General features: G+C 35.8%; 1 protein-coding gene across 3 annotated transcripts; it reads right to left on the bottom strand.

Annotated features, from left to right (window-relative positions):
• Positions 1 to 887: 887 nt before the first annotated feature.
• LOC103497106 (neutral ceramidase 2-like) lies at positions 888 to 13,299 on the bottom strand. 3 transcript variants are annotated; one of them, XM_008459190.3, is made up of 10 exons: positions 12,749 to 13,299; positions 11,724 to 12,112; positions 11,280 to 11,488; positions 10,483 to 10,827; positions 9,833 to 10,097; positions 9,460 to 9,730; positions 9,190 to 9,315; positions 8,467 to 8,530; positions 7,489 to 7,658; positions 888 to 1,550 (listed from the first exon to the last, which is right to left on the bottom strand). In XM_008459190.3, the coding sequence occupies exons 2-10, from the start codon at positions 12,065 to 12,067 to the stop codon at positions 1,005 to 1,007; spliced, it is 2,340 nt and encodes a 779-aa protein (XP_008457412.2). In that variant the 5' UTR covers positions 12,068 to 12,112; positions 12,749 to 13,299; the 3' UTR covers positions 888 to 1,004. The 3 variants fall into 3 exon arrangements, with proteins under 3 accessions (XP_008457412.2, XP_008457413.2, XP_050936353.1); XM_051080396.1 differs by lacking the exon at positions 888 to 1,550 and adding an exon at positions 1,889 to 6,717 and having other exon boundaries at positions 12,749 to 13,248; XM_008459191.3 differs by lacking the exons at positions 11,724 to 12,112; positions 12,749 to 13,299 and adding an exon at positions 11,575 to 11,687.
• Between the last annotated feature and the right edge of the window lie 1,794 nt (positions 13,300 to 15,093).

Below are 15,093 nucleotides of genomic sequence, written 5' to 3'. Positions count from 1 at the left end.
ACAAATGATATTGATACAAAGAATATTAGCATTTCTAGCTATTGCATTCTACAAAATTTATGTTATAAGCAACAAAATATCATTTTACAAGTTTTAAATGGGTAAATTGTTGGAAATATTTATTGATATAACGAAAATTTATATTTTTATAAATGAGATTTATAAAGTGATATTTATCTAAACGATGCCAAATAAAAATTTTCTATATTTGTAAATAAGTCATGGTGAAATGTTTATTTATTAAATTGGTCTAAATTTCTATATTAATATTCCTGACATCTAAAATTAGATCGACAATTCGTTGCGGGTTGGATTTAATCAATTTGTAAATTTTTTAATATTGCACTATATTTGCAATTATTTTGAGCTCAAGAGAATTTAAAGGTGCTGGTAAATAGTATGAATTTTTGTGTGCTTTATTTGAAAATGCTCTTTTTCTATTTTTAAGAAAAAACTTTTATTAGCTTTTTTATATTATATTTAATGACTAATTATAACATCATTCTATTCTCATGGTTTGAGTTAATTTTTAAATTTGGTTGATATGATTTTTTTTTTAATATTCAACAAATATTAGTTCCAACGATTATGAAACTAGTAGAAGATCGAACCATCGGTAAAATATGTTTTCAATGATTTCAAATTCTCAACACCATTGGTTAGAAAAATGAATGACCAATCATATATTTATTACCTAGTCTAAATTAACAATTTTTAAAATCAACTTCCAACCAACCCCTTGTGTAAGGTGGAGACTTTAACCACACCGATTTAACTTACAATAGAGGTTTGGAAATTTCAGACCATCTACTTGTTGAATTATGCTTGATTCGACAACATGAATTATACTACAATCTACGAACTACGAAGTTCTAGAATAGTCAAAATTCAAGCAAATACCAAAAGAAAATTAGCCTTAGAAATCGGTGAAATAAATAAAGCAACGGACAATCAACGAACAATCAACATCCCTCCCTACCACCATAAATAATTTTGATATGTTCTCAAGTTACAACAAATGCACTAGACGAACCCGTAAAATGTCGAATCGACCCAAAGAAACTTTTTGCTGCTCCAAAATGTCTGATTCTGTAGACACCTGACACTACGGTCTGTGGTATTCTCCACTCGATGGTTGCATAACTTTGAGCACTAAGTGGAGCAGGTCTTGACCACTTAAAGCGCAAGCAAAAGTCATCATCGTCGTAAGCTGGGACCCAAGTATTCTTCTGGAGGATTTCAACGAGAGCAAATGTTCCTTCAGTCATGAGATCATTTCGAGGGCATCCAGTCCAAAACGTTACTTTCACCAAGTTACCTCTCTTGAAGGAAGAGTTACGGGGTACATCGGATTTTACGTCCCCAAAGCTCACTCCAGGTGGAGTCATATCCAGGATAACTGGTGGAAGCAAGCTTATTTGCCTATCAAGGAGATCAGGGGGCTGTGGCCCTGGCACAATAGGTCTACCATCAATGAGAGATTGAGCAAGCTTCTTGAACTCTTGTATGTAGGCCTCCAATGTGTGTGGACCATACAATGTGGAGGCACCCTGAGATCAAAGAACAATGCCAAATGAAAGTAAGGATATAAATTTTATTTTATTTCCATTAACTTCTAAGCTTATTCGAATTTAAGCCTTAAACATTCAAACAGTTTACTTAGCAGATTAGGAATGATTTTGAAATGGTTAAAATTGTGTTTAAAGTCATTCTAAATTAGACTTCTAACCACTCAAGGTCAATTCAATGTTTAATTTTACTCTTTCAAACCCATTTTTCATACTATTAAAATTGATTTTGAATGATTAAAAGCATTTTTGGAGTGAATCACTACAAACTTCGAATGATTAAAAGCATTTTCATCATAATAACCAATATATACATAATATAGCTTAGAATACGTGTCTGTGGATACTGATATTCAATCAACAATTACAATATAAAACTTCTCCGTGATTCAATGGTGATTGATCACATTCAACAACAAAAGAAAATTACAAACACTTAATAACAGAACACCCAAACGAACAGAAATACTCAACTACTATTCTCAAGATGGAATTACGAAATCAAGAACAATACAAGGAACGTGGACCTTCTGCTTCTCCTTCTCTCCTGAAGAGGAATGCAACCCTTCTTCTTCTCCCAAAATGCTCCCTCCTCCTCCCCTCTCTTTCCTTCTTTATATCCTATTTTGCTAACTAATTAATGGGCCCCGCCAGAGTGGTCCCCAATTCCTTTACTTCCCCCCATACTCTCACGTGTGGCATTCATAATATATTTTATTTCTTCTACTATATTTAAGTAATGGGGCTCTAACAATACTCTCCTCCAAATCCACCTTGTCCTCGAGGGGGAAGTCTCGAAATTGCTGCTTGAAATCATCACACTTCCCAAGCAGCTTCATGTGGAAGTAACCCTTTCCAGCTAATTAGTACCTCCCATTCATTCGTGGCAGGGTTCTTTCGATATCCAAACACTTCCTCTCGTTGAGTTAGCCATTCATAGTTTTCATTTAAGTAAGAAACCAGCTGATGCACTTGAGTATGATCTCCGAGCACCTTTTTCAACTGTGATACATGAAAAACAGGATGTATGGCAGCTGAACTTGGAAGTTCCAGTTTGCATGCTACTGTTCTAATTCTTTCCAGCACCTTATAAGGCCCAAAATACTTGGGTAATAACTTCTCATTACGTTTCTTCCTTAGTGACGACTGTCTATAAGGCCTGATTTTTAGGAACATTTCTCCTACTTGAAACTCCACTTCCCTTCTTTTTAAATCAACATATTTCTTCATCTTTTCTTGTGCTGCTCAGAGATGCTCTTCAAGGCTCTCAACGCAATATCTCTCTCTTTCAGCTGCTGACCTAGTGTGGAATTAGGAGTCTCCATGCTTCCATATTGTATGAGGGGGTGGTTGCCTCCCGTAAACTATCTGGAAAGGAGTAATCCCAATAGGAACCATCGTACGTAGTATTGTACCAATATTCAGCCTAGTGTAACCAGTTGATCCACTCCTTTGACTTCTCCCTGCAAAAGCATCTCAAATAATCCTCCACACTCTTATTAACTACTTGGCATCAGATTGCGGATGGTATGCTGAACTTCTATACAACTTAGTCCCTACCAATAAGAACATTACATTCCTGACAAAAACTCTATCTCTATCTGAAACAATTGATGTTGGATAGTCGTGTAGTCTCACTACTTCCTTCACAAACACTTATGTCACTGACTTAGCTTCTTGTATAAGGGTGTTTGAGGGTTATGAATGAGCATATTTACTCATTCAATCAACCACTACCAGTATCACTTCCCATCCTGCCGATCTTGGTAACCTCTCTATGAAGTCCATTGAAATTTCACTCCATATTGTGTTAGGTATTTCCAGTGGCATCAATAACCCGGCCGGTGAAAGTGCTAATGTCTTATTTCTTTGACAAAAAGGCACTCCTCACAATATTTTTTAATGTCTTTCTTCATCCCCTCCTAGTTTAATTCCTCTGTTATCCTCTTGTAAGTTCTCAAAAAACTCGAATGACCTCTAAACACCGAGTCATGATAAGTATGCATAATGATGGGCAATAAGGTAGAAGTTTTTGAGATCACTAACCTTAATTTAAACTTCAAGACTCCCTGCTACACCGTGAAGTCTGAGATTTCCCCTCCTTGTTCTTCTATTTTATTTTTAATCTCTTGTAGACTTGGATCTTTCTCCACCTCATCTTGGATTACTACCAAGTCTAATAATGTTGGTGCTGAAAGATGGTTCAAATGCACTAAAAGAGGGACCTAGATAAGGCATCTGCTACTTTATTCTCTAGTCTCGGCTTATATACCACCTCAAATGAATAACCCAATAACTTGGCTATCCATTTTTGGTACTGTGGTTAAATTACTCTTTTTTTCGGTAGGAAATTTCAATGATCTCTAGACTGTTTTTACTATGAATTCTTTCCCAATAACTATGGCTGCCACCTTTGGACTGCAAACACCACGGCAATCAATTCCCTCTCATAGACTGATCTTGCCCTGTCCCTCATACACAATGTTCTAATGAAATAGGCTATAGGCCTTTGGCTTGTGTCAACACTGCTCTACTCCATATCCCGAGGCATCTGTCTCTATTTAGGATAGGTTGAAGTCTGGCATGGCCAAAAGCGGTAATGTCATCATGGCCATCTTCAGTTTTTCAAAAACCATATTTGCTTCTTCATTCCATTTGTAAGCTCTTACTTTCAACAATTGAGTCAACAGTCCAATAATACTCCCATAATTTTGGACAAACCTTCTGTAGTAACCGGTTAGCCCCAAGAATCCTCGAACCTCACAGATATTATTTGGGATTGGCCACTCCTTAATCGCTCTTTTCAGGATCAACTTCTATTCCCTTCTCAGATATAATATGGCCCCAAATACCCCACACAGCTCTTAGCAAAACTGCACTTGCCTAAATTTGCATATAATTGGTTCTCCCTCAGAATTTCTAGCACCACTTCTAATTGCTGCAGATGTTCCTCTAATCCCCTGGAGTATGTCATCAAAGAAGACCAGTACAAAAAGCCTCATATATATATCAAGGCTTGGAATGTGGAAGGAGCATTGGTCAACTCAAATGGCATAACCAAAAGCTCATAATGACCTTCATGCACGCATAAGGCTATCTTTTCAACATCTTCTGGGTGCATTCTAATTTGATGGTAACCACCAGCCTTTAGATCTATCTTCGAAAACATGTTGGCCCCATTTAATTCATCAAAAAGTTCCTCTATTACTATAATTAGAAACTTATCAGGGATAGTAACATTGTTCAAGGCCCTATAATCCACGCAAAATCTCCAACTACCATCTTTCTTTTTTACTTGCAACACCGGGCTAGAGCAAGGGCTTGTACTAGGATGTATAATCCCTAATGATAATATCTCATCTACTAATCTCTCCATCTCCTCCTTCTATTGGTGAGCATACCAGTATGGATGCACATTCACCATATTAGTCCCCTTCTTTAGGTGGATTTAGGTTTTAGGGTTTAGGGTGGTGGTTCTTTGTGGTGGTAGTTCTTTGGGCCATTCAAACACGTCATCATATTTGTTCAATAACAAAGGAATTGAGATCTCAACAGTTGGGGTACTACCTCCTCATCATACATTTCCTCCCCAGTCAACCCTCCTTCCATTGCATGACATTCAACCAAAAAGCCTTGATCATTGGCCTCCCATGTTTTTATCATGTTTTTTAGCCTCACTCTAGTTTTGGTTAAACTAGGATCTCCTCTGATCACAACTTTCCTTCCTTCATGCTGAAATGTCAAATTCCTCCAATCCACTTTAGTAACTCCTAACGAGTCCAGCCATTCCATCTCAAGGATGACATCTATCCCTCCCAACTCCAAGGGTAGAAATCTATCCGTCATCTTCCATTCTCCCACCATCAATTCAACTTTTCCACACACATGTGCCTTTAATAGTCATTCCCGATCCCAAAATTACCCCGTAATTTGATGTCTCCTTTATAGGTAAGCCTAGTGCATTCACCCACTTTTCTGAAATAAAATTGTGGGTGGCTCCACAATCAATGAATACTACCACATCTCCGTTTTGGATCTTCCCCTTCACCTTCATGGTCCCTGGGTTAGTTAACCATACCACCGAATTTATGGATAACTCAATATTTAAGTTCTCCACATTTTCTATTTCAATTGATTTCAATTGATTTAACATCAGCATCATAGTATTCCTCCTCAATGATCTCCATTTCTTCTCCATTCTCCTTGACCACCAACATTCGGAGTTCCTTTTTCTCTTTGTCTTTCCATTGTTGCCCTACGAGATACTTCTTTTCTCTTTGTGATTGGAATTCGGTATCGGATAATCTTTTTGTTGGCCCTTCCCGACGATTATCCCCTGTTGTCACTCCTCTGAGTGTTGTCGTTCTCATTGGAAAATTTCCATCGGCTTGTGTTTCATTAGCAGTCACTGTTGTAGTATTTTTTGCATTAGGTTTGAATGACAGTTTCCCTCTATAAACACTACTGAGCCCACATTCCTTCCTCACCATCTCTCTGTTTTCAATCTTCAAAGCTAATTTCATCATCTAGGCCAACCCAACAGGCTCCAAACATTCAACCTTGGTCTTCAACCATGGGCTTAGCCCATTCATAAAGGTTTCCTCCAATACCACTGTCTGAAGAAATGCTACCAAAGCAAGTAGCTTATCAAACCAATTTCTATACTCCTCCACCGTGGTCTCCTGCTTGATGGATAAGAATCTTCCCACCGATGTTCCATCTCTAATCGATCGGAATCGGATAAGCATCCTTTGCACCAGATCAGCCCAATCTTTAAATGCTTCCCGTTCATCGCGCGACCGGTACCAATCAAGTGCAGGACCATCAAAGCTGATGACGGCACCCATGAGCTTCAGTTAAGTCATGTATCTTGAAGAATCGATCGGTTCTGAATAACCAGGAGTGAAGATGAGCCTTCTGTATCCTTCATCTCCAATGATTTCTCTCATATTATACCTTCAATATACCTTAGTATTACTTGTTGTTGTTGACGTTTTTCGATTTGCGAGTTTATACGTTTATACTCTTCGATATTAAAGATAAGTTTTCTTCCATCATCGGCAATTTCTGAAAAGTTCTTGCACAACGACCTCCATCCTCTCTTCAACCTTCTTGGCCATATTCCTCTGTTTTCCCAGGTTTCAGTGCTCTGAGACAAATTTGTAAAGATACTACAGAAAGATCGTTGTATATTGATTCAATCAACAACTACAATATAAAACTTATCTGTGATCAATGGTGATTGATCACATTCAACAACTAAAGGAAATTACAAACACTTAATAACAGAACAGCCAAACAAACAGAAATACTCAACTACTATTCTCAAGATGGAATTATGAAATCAAGAACAATACAAGGAACCTGGACCCTCTCTCCTTCTCTCCCAAGGAGGAAGGCAGCCCTTCATCTTCTTCTCCCAAAATGCTCCCTCCTCCTCCCCTCTCTTTCCTTCTTCTTCTTCTCCCAAAATGATCCCTCCTCCTCCCCTCTCTTTCCTTTTTCTTCTTCTTATTCTGTTTTGCTAACTAACTAATGGACCCCACCGAAGTGGTCCCCAATTCCTTTACTTCCCCCTATACTCCCACATGTGGCTTTCGTAATATTTTTATTTCTTCTACTATATCTAAGCAATGTTGCTCTAACAGTGTCTTAGCATGCTGACATGAAATCTATTGAAGTCATACCGGTAGCTGAAGATGAAGATGATATCCTGTGAGCCATGGGGTAGAAGAATTGACAGCAAGATAACGGCAAGGAAGAAAATGAATTTTTTTTCATTTTTAAGTTTAGATATTAAAATAGACATTTTGAAAATTCATGGACCAAAATGGAATAAATAGAAAGTTCTAAAAGTAAGAAATAAGACATTAAAAATAGATGACAGGTACACAAAAGGCTGAAAGACCAATTCGCTAACCTCATATCTCTGCATCTTATATTCTTCAAAGGTGGTGACATATTGAGAATAGGTATTAGTCAAGCCTGCTATGACAACATGAACATTGCTATTGAATTCTTTATTGGCTCCAGTAGTTAACACTGTTTTTACAGCATCTCGAAGGCGTCTCCCCGCCATTGTTGTGAACTCTGAAGGATTTTTTAACAAAATTAACCATATTAAAACTAAAATTATGAAGGGAAATTTCTAGGAGAATCTGCAGAGGGAAAGAGAGGTACATGAGCTATCTATATTTTCTATTAAAAAAAATGAACATATTTATAGCTCGTGGAAATGTAACTCAAATAAGAGAGTGATCACTTTGACCTTTCCATTCCGAACTCATATAGGAAACGGAAGCAACATTATTCTAGTTTATTTGAAGCCAATAAATCTATGATCGGCAGTGGTTTTGCCAGGACCAAAACTGCTCCCTCGAACAGTCAAAACTCATGTTTTAATTTGATTTATAATAAATTGCTTTGTGAGATAGTGCTTTTGAGTTTGTGTAATTTATTGTACCTGTTTTTTTTCTCCTTGTACATATATTTTGTCTTCTTTTCAATAATTTACAACTGAATTTCATACATTGAAGTCCCACCTAACTTTATCTCCAACTGAGGTTGCATCAAAAAGTCTAAATGGACTAGTAATCATGAGTTTGTCAACAACCTCACCCCTCTAATACTATGAGAGCCAGTGCCCAATATATTACACAAAGTGGATTTACTCCAACTTTAAGAGTCAATGCCTATTAAATTATACTAAATGGAGTTTAGTCTGACTTAAGAGTCACTGCCCATTAATTACACAAAGTGGATTTAGTCTCTCATTTACCCAATTTACAAATTATTTATAAAAGGAACTAAACTATAAGATAATTAGTTGTTATAACATTAGGATTAACCCAGCTACAAATATAGATAGATATGTATAAATAACAAGGGAAGGTACTACCTCCAGGTACACTAAGAATGACAAGCTGCCCAATGCGGAGAATTTGAATTGGAAGTATCGTGGGCTGAAAATTCATTTGAGAAAGCAAGTTGTCAGGAAAATGTTAGGATCTCAATTAGAAGAAAACAACCCTGTACCTAAATTGTAATGTCAAAGAGAAATTACAATATCAAAAATCTTTCAAGAGGATTCTCTCCCTAGAATCCACCTACTACGGACTGATTTCTATCCATATCTCCCTGAATTCCTCTTTTACCAAGCAATTACCAATTTGTCACACTTCATATTCTGACTACATTTCCAACATATTCTCCCATCAATACACTGACATAAAATTTATCAAAATAACCTTTTATCGGATGAATTAATGAGGCAAATTGCAAAAACTAACACTGTCACAATTACACTCTAAAACTTTCAATTGTAAATTAAATTGAACTATCAAACTTACAGCGGTAGAAATTGGATCCCCAAATGATAAAAATTGAACTCTTAGGCTATACAATTCTTATAATTTCTACAACTACAACAATATAAGTTTGAAGGTTCAATTTTAACGCTTGTATAAGTTTGAGGGTTCAGTTTTTACAATTGAAAGTTTGAGGGTATAATTGCAACTACATCATATTTTAGGGGTGGTTTTTACCATTTGCCCAAAAGATGTAGTCTTTAGAATAAGGGAAAAAATAAAAACAATACAATAGATTATGTGCAACCACTTACAGCCCAGTCATATGGTATCTTCATCTCGCCGGTGTCAAGCAGAATGGGCTTGGGGCTTTGACAACTAATTTGTTCGTTGCCTGGTGCTTTGAGTAAATTGCGTACCAACTTCCAAAAAGGATTGCCCTTGAATAATTAGAAAAGAATAAAAGAAAATGTCATGGAAATTGGGACCAACCATTGGCAGTGAAAAAAATGAAAACATGCACTCTACTGAAACTGAAGAACTGCTTTCTAACAAAAGTTAATAAGCAAATGAATAAGAGAAACCTTGTCATCTCCTTGCTTAAAATCAAATGCTCCAGGTCCATCAGTTGTCCCAGCTGCAAACGCAAATCCCATAGCAGCAGGACATGTTTTTACCACCTCAGCGGCTCCTCCCTGTTTAGTAAGAGACACTTCAAGGTGGGAGAAGTCTACATAAGAGTGACGAAAGTCCACTTTCCCTGTGAGATGTTCCGACGCTTTTCCGAATAAATCTACGGCTTTTCTGAATTGCCTCTCACCAATAATACGTGTACTTTCAAATTCATCAGGGTAGCTGTAAGTTAAGTACATGACAATTGGGTTCACATCGTATGCAAATGATGATTAATTCTTGAAGAAAAGAAAAGAAGAATCTTCAATGCAGAGAGAAATGTACCCCGGTCCACGTCCATAACATAGCTCATTCTTTCCCCCGCAAGTACTGTGGTTAAAGTCACATGGCAGTTCAGTGTCTAGGCAGAATGCCCCAAGAGTATTTGGGCTAACATCACCACAGTTTGATTGACAAAAAGCAGATACAAACTGCGGCCTATCAGCCTGCCTGAGAACATTTCTAACACGGCTTGAAACGCTTAGAGCCCTGGTTGCTGGTCTACCTGGTTGTGACTGAAACGATGCTGCACGTTCCAACAACTCCTGCTCTGAAATGTGATATTATCAGGATAAGAAACCTTGTCTACAGACAATTTATAGCACATGGTATTTTCAATAAAATGTAACTTTCATGGACACTAGTAAATTTACAAGTTTGTTCCCTAAACTTTGAGGGATATGTTTAATAAGTATCTGCTAGACATAGCCCTGAAAGTTAAAGTATGTGAGAGACATAATTCCAACAATTAAACCAGATAAATTTGGATTGCACTGTGCCTGATTTCAAGATAGATAGAACTAATAAAGAATATTAAGTGACAAGTCACTTGAAGAAAGTCATGCTTTCCTAAGATATGAAATTTGATGAGCAACTGAGCATTTAAACATCTCTAAACAGATCGATTTTCTAACATTAAGAACTTAGTAACTTACTGTCTTTATATACTTCAGGAATAATGTTTGAGACTCTGCGCGGAATACTGTCAGCTTCAGATTCACCAGGGTGCAAAGTTCCAGTACCCTTTTGCTCAAACCAATCTTCCATAAATCTTGCAGCAGCACCCTTGTTATCGCCACTTATTAGTGAGTTTGTACGACTCATAGAAGTTCCATGAGTTGCAAACCAATTAAAGGTACCCACAGGACCCCATTCATCATCTATGAACTTCAAAAGTGTCATTTCTTTGTCAACGTCATATTTGTATTTGCTACGCTCAGAGGCAGGATTATTTAGGTAAGCACTCGGGCTGCGGTTCACACCAGCATCGATGAGTTCTCCTGTAAGAGTATTAATTATATTCCAAAAGGTTAAAGGTTTAAGCAACAAGTTTCTAAGTATTCCAAAAGCTGAAGCTGTTTACTAATCATTATAAGCGTGAATCTATACTCTCACTTGGAATAATCAGATTCACTAGTTGACAAGTACATGCTGATGATCATACAAGTGATGATTGTGACCTAAACACATCGAAAATACAAATTTTTGCAAGATCAAGAAAGAGATAAAGAATCTATCTATAGTAGGGAACTGAACTAACACCCAAATACTGTATTGCAGTCGTTAGGAGGCCACACTTCACAACAGCCAACTGACTGTACAAAAAAGAATGTCAGATTTAGGCTCATTTGTATGATTGTTGAGATATGGACAAACTGAAGTGAAAATTTAACCTCAACAAACGGGGGATAAATTTTATGCACCAAGAGAGAGTGTTTTGATCCATTATTACCCTTATTTATTAAAATTGATCCCGGCGAGAGATTTTCATGAGCTTGTATGATGCTCTTCTCGATACCATCCACAAGTACATCAAATGACTGGCGCACAAATCCAAGGGATGTCACGATATACACAATATACTGGAGATAACCACCTGGCCCAGCATGACTATGGATTCCACTAATAGCAACATTCTTTTCAGTGTATAAATCCCCATACCTAGAAGTGTTAGGATGAATGCTTTAGTCAAAACAATACTTGCAAGGTTTATATTTTTAAGATAATATGGTTCCCGGTTAGTCAACCTTTTGCTGACGTTGAAAACTTGAGCATCATAAGAAAAGATGCTCAGTATTAACATACAAACTGCGTTAGAACCTAGAACTCAAGAAAGAAACGTATTTCAGCAGATAAGAAATCATTATCGATGGAGAAGAAGAAACATAGCACGTACCTTGCCTTCAATCTCTCAAGCACCTTAATTGTCACAATCTGTGAGGCCATACAAGCATCAAGATTTACAAAAACAACCCTTTTTCCTTGAGGCTCTGCAACAATGAACGCACGAGCTCGTAATCTAAAGTGGACTCCAGATGCAATTTGTTCTGCATTTGCATATCCCATCATATTGACATCTGCTGCTGGTCCAGTGATGTCATGGCTTCCGAGACCAATTAGATACTTAGATTCCGAGAGTACACTTCTAGTGCTTTGTGAAAGCACTAACATATAAATACACAACCAGATAGTTCCCAATGATCTCCTAACAGTAAGATTAAATAGAGAAGATAGCTCCATCGCACTCCACCGAATAGATTTACGCTGTCTGTTCTTCTAATCACCCTTCATAGAATTTATATTACATATCATTTCATAATCATAACTCAAAATCTCAACCACAATAAGCCTCTTCCAACAAATGAAAAGAGGAAAGAAAAATGACAACAAGACAGACCCATGGACTCTTGGAGAGAAATACAAAGTGGGAGAAAGAGACAGCCAAACAAAATAAAACACATATACATTGCATGTACTGGTTGAAATGTTTGTTTGCTCTGAGCTTTCTTTATGCATAAAAATACCGTGCACATTTCCTTGACGCTTAAAATTCTCTCTTAAAGACACATCAAGCAGTCATGGAAAACGTATACAACACAGACCATACCACAGAGACATAACAGAAATCTCAGAATGAAACACGAAAATAAGAAGTGGGTATTGTTTAAGTTATCTAAAATGATCACAGTATTTCCAACTAACCCATAAATCCACAATCCGAAACGAACTACCAGACCAACGTCAACAACTCTCTTCAACGCCATTACTCCAGAGCTTACCATAGAAGAACCAACCCCTTCTCAATCAAATCAGCAATGAATCGACACACAAAACTTAGACTCAATGAGAAACAAGAAATTGAAATGAAGTTCCAAATCAAACCCAGATACTAAGATCGAATGAGAACAGAAATTACAGTACCTCTAGCCAGTTGCACGAACAAGAAAGTGCTTGAACACCAAGAAAAAATCAAATCGATGGAACTGGGGTTGTTCCTTTCACAATGATGAAGATGGATAGAGCTCACGCTACGTTTATAAGTGGAGTGGGAATGAAGGAAGATGAAGCAAAAAGCAAGTAAACGGGCATTACCGCGATCAATTCAGTAGTGGGTGTGAAAAATTAGTCAATAATGAAAAGAAAAAAAAAATTGAAGAAGAATCAGAAACGAACCCACCGAAGGATTCACACTGAATGAGTAAGATGGCGGTTAGTGGGGTCTATAAAGAATTATTATGATGATCGCACTGGGCTTGAGCTGTTAGTTGGAGAGGGATTTAAGGAAAATCCATAACTAAAAATAGAAAAAAGAAAAACTTCAACAAATTCCCACTTCTCTCTTTCAATTTTACTAAGAATGATTCCCTCTTTGTCTCATTTCTAGTTACGATAACAAAGTGCTGAGGCGGGGATTTTGTTAAGACCCGTCTGGAATTTTCTATTAAAACAATGAATACAAATCAGAGATGATTTAAATTTAGGAAAAATTAAGAAAGTGACCCATCGTTCCCTTCTTCCTTATTTGTTTTGACTTTGGAGTATAAAAAATAAAAGTAATAAAAATATGAACCAACAAAGTTAGAAAAAGTTTGTTGTTCCTTATCATTTAAAATTAATAATTTTCATACTGTTCCTCTTCATATAGTTCATACTATCCAAAAACAATCATTTACATAAATAAAATCCACAATTCTTTGGATAGATTCAAGTCATCAAAACTCGAGTCTCGTCAAATTCTTTTCTAGTAAAATAAATTTAAACTATAAAACAAAATAACTAACATACTACTTATACTTTCAAATTTTATTCTACCCCACACACATATAATATAATTAAAATAGAAAATTATCGCAAATATTTAGAAAGAATGGTAAAACTTTTAGATTATGTCAAATGATAGATTTTTATCGGTTTCTAACAAAGTCATATCAGTATCTTTCTTTTTCTTTATAAATTTTAACTATATTTACAATTTTTTAAAAATATTCTATATATTTAATTATTTTAAATATAATGGTAGTACATTTAAAATAAAACTTAATACAACGCATTTAAATTCTTCAAAAGGTATTGCATGAAGCAATAAATAGGAGGCACCGTTTAAAATAAAATAAAAACCGCCAAAATAAAAGACTTTATACTTTTTGGACAGAAACCTCCTCAATAAATCCTATTGGGCTATTCTATTCAAGAAAAAATAATTCATGAAGCAATCCTATTGGGCTATTCATCCAATATATATATATATATATTTATATCACTCCAATAAATATTATTTACCTAACCAGTATTGAACAATAACTTTTTTATCTACCATTACCTTCAAAAGATCACATTTATTGAAATTTAAAATCATTTAAACATTTATGTTATTTTGTATATACATTTCTTTTTAGACTCTTTTTACATTTGAGTTAGAAATCTTTATAAACAGAGATTAGAGAGAGAAGTCCCGTAACTTTCCAAATCTTTAAAATGGCCCTTGTTCTTTCTTTTTATAGTTTCAAGTTTTCAATCCGAAAATTTAGTTAAAGATTCGAGATCAAAGAATATGTGTCTTACCCGTTGAGTTTATACTACTCCTTATCTGTTTATTAAGTGTCAAACAATCTTTGGAGAAATAAATTGCAATTGAATTTTTGGAGGAACAAATAATAAAAGTGTGGGGGCAAATGTTTAGTTATTTAGGTCAGAAGGGTAAAAGAGAGAGCACAGTTGGGACAATTGGCAAAGAAACAAAAAAAAAATTATTAGGGGCAAACTGTCTGTCTTGGAAAGTCAAATTTTTTTCAAAAGCTATCATTTAGTGGCATTATTTTTGTTATAGACAATTTATTGCTTCTCATTTTATACAAATTAAATGGGTTCTTTGATATATAATTGTGGTAATATTCAACAATATTACACAAATATCCCATAAATAAACCATGCACTAATCTTTAATAGGTTTGTTATTTAGCATAACTTCAAATATCCATGCACTAATCTTTTTATCTAAGCCTAAGAAAACATAAGAAAACAAGAAAGTTTTATATGAACATAAAAAGGACGCTTGTAGTTATACCCAACTTTAAATTATAGAAGAACAAACAATTGATGACCCTACAAAAGTGAGAATTGATTTTTTTCAGTTAATTTATAAGAACTAGGAAATTTTGTCTCTCCTTTCACACGATCGATAGCTTCAAGTAGATTTTGGTCAAGTTGATGCCTTTGTCTAAACCGTTTCTTACAAGAAAGATATAGTACAAAAATGATATAAATTA

The sequence above is a fragment of the Cucumis melo genome, chromosome 12 (assembly GCF_025177605.1).
Source record: "Cucumis melo cultivar AY chromosome 12, USDA_Cmelo_AY_1.0, whole genome shotgun sequence".
NCBI lineage: Eukaryota > Viridiplantae > Streptophyta > Magnoliopsida > Cucurbitales > Cucurbitaceae > Cucumis > Cucumis melo.
The sequence above is the reverse complement of the archived record's forward strand: the minus strand, read 5'-3'. Positions and strand labels throughout refer to the sequence as shown.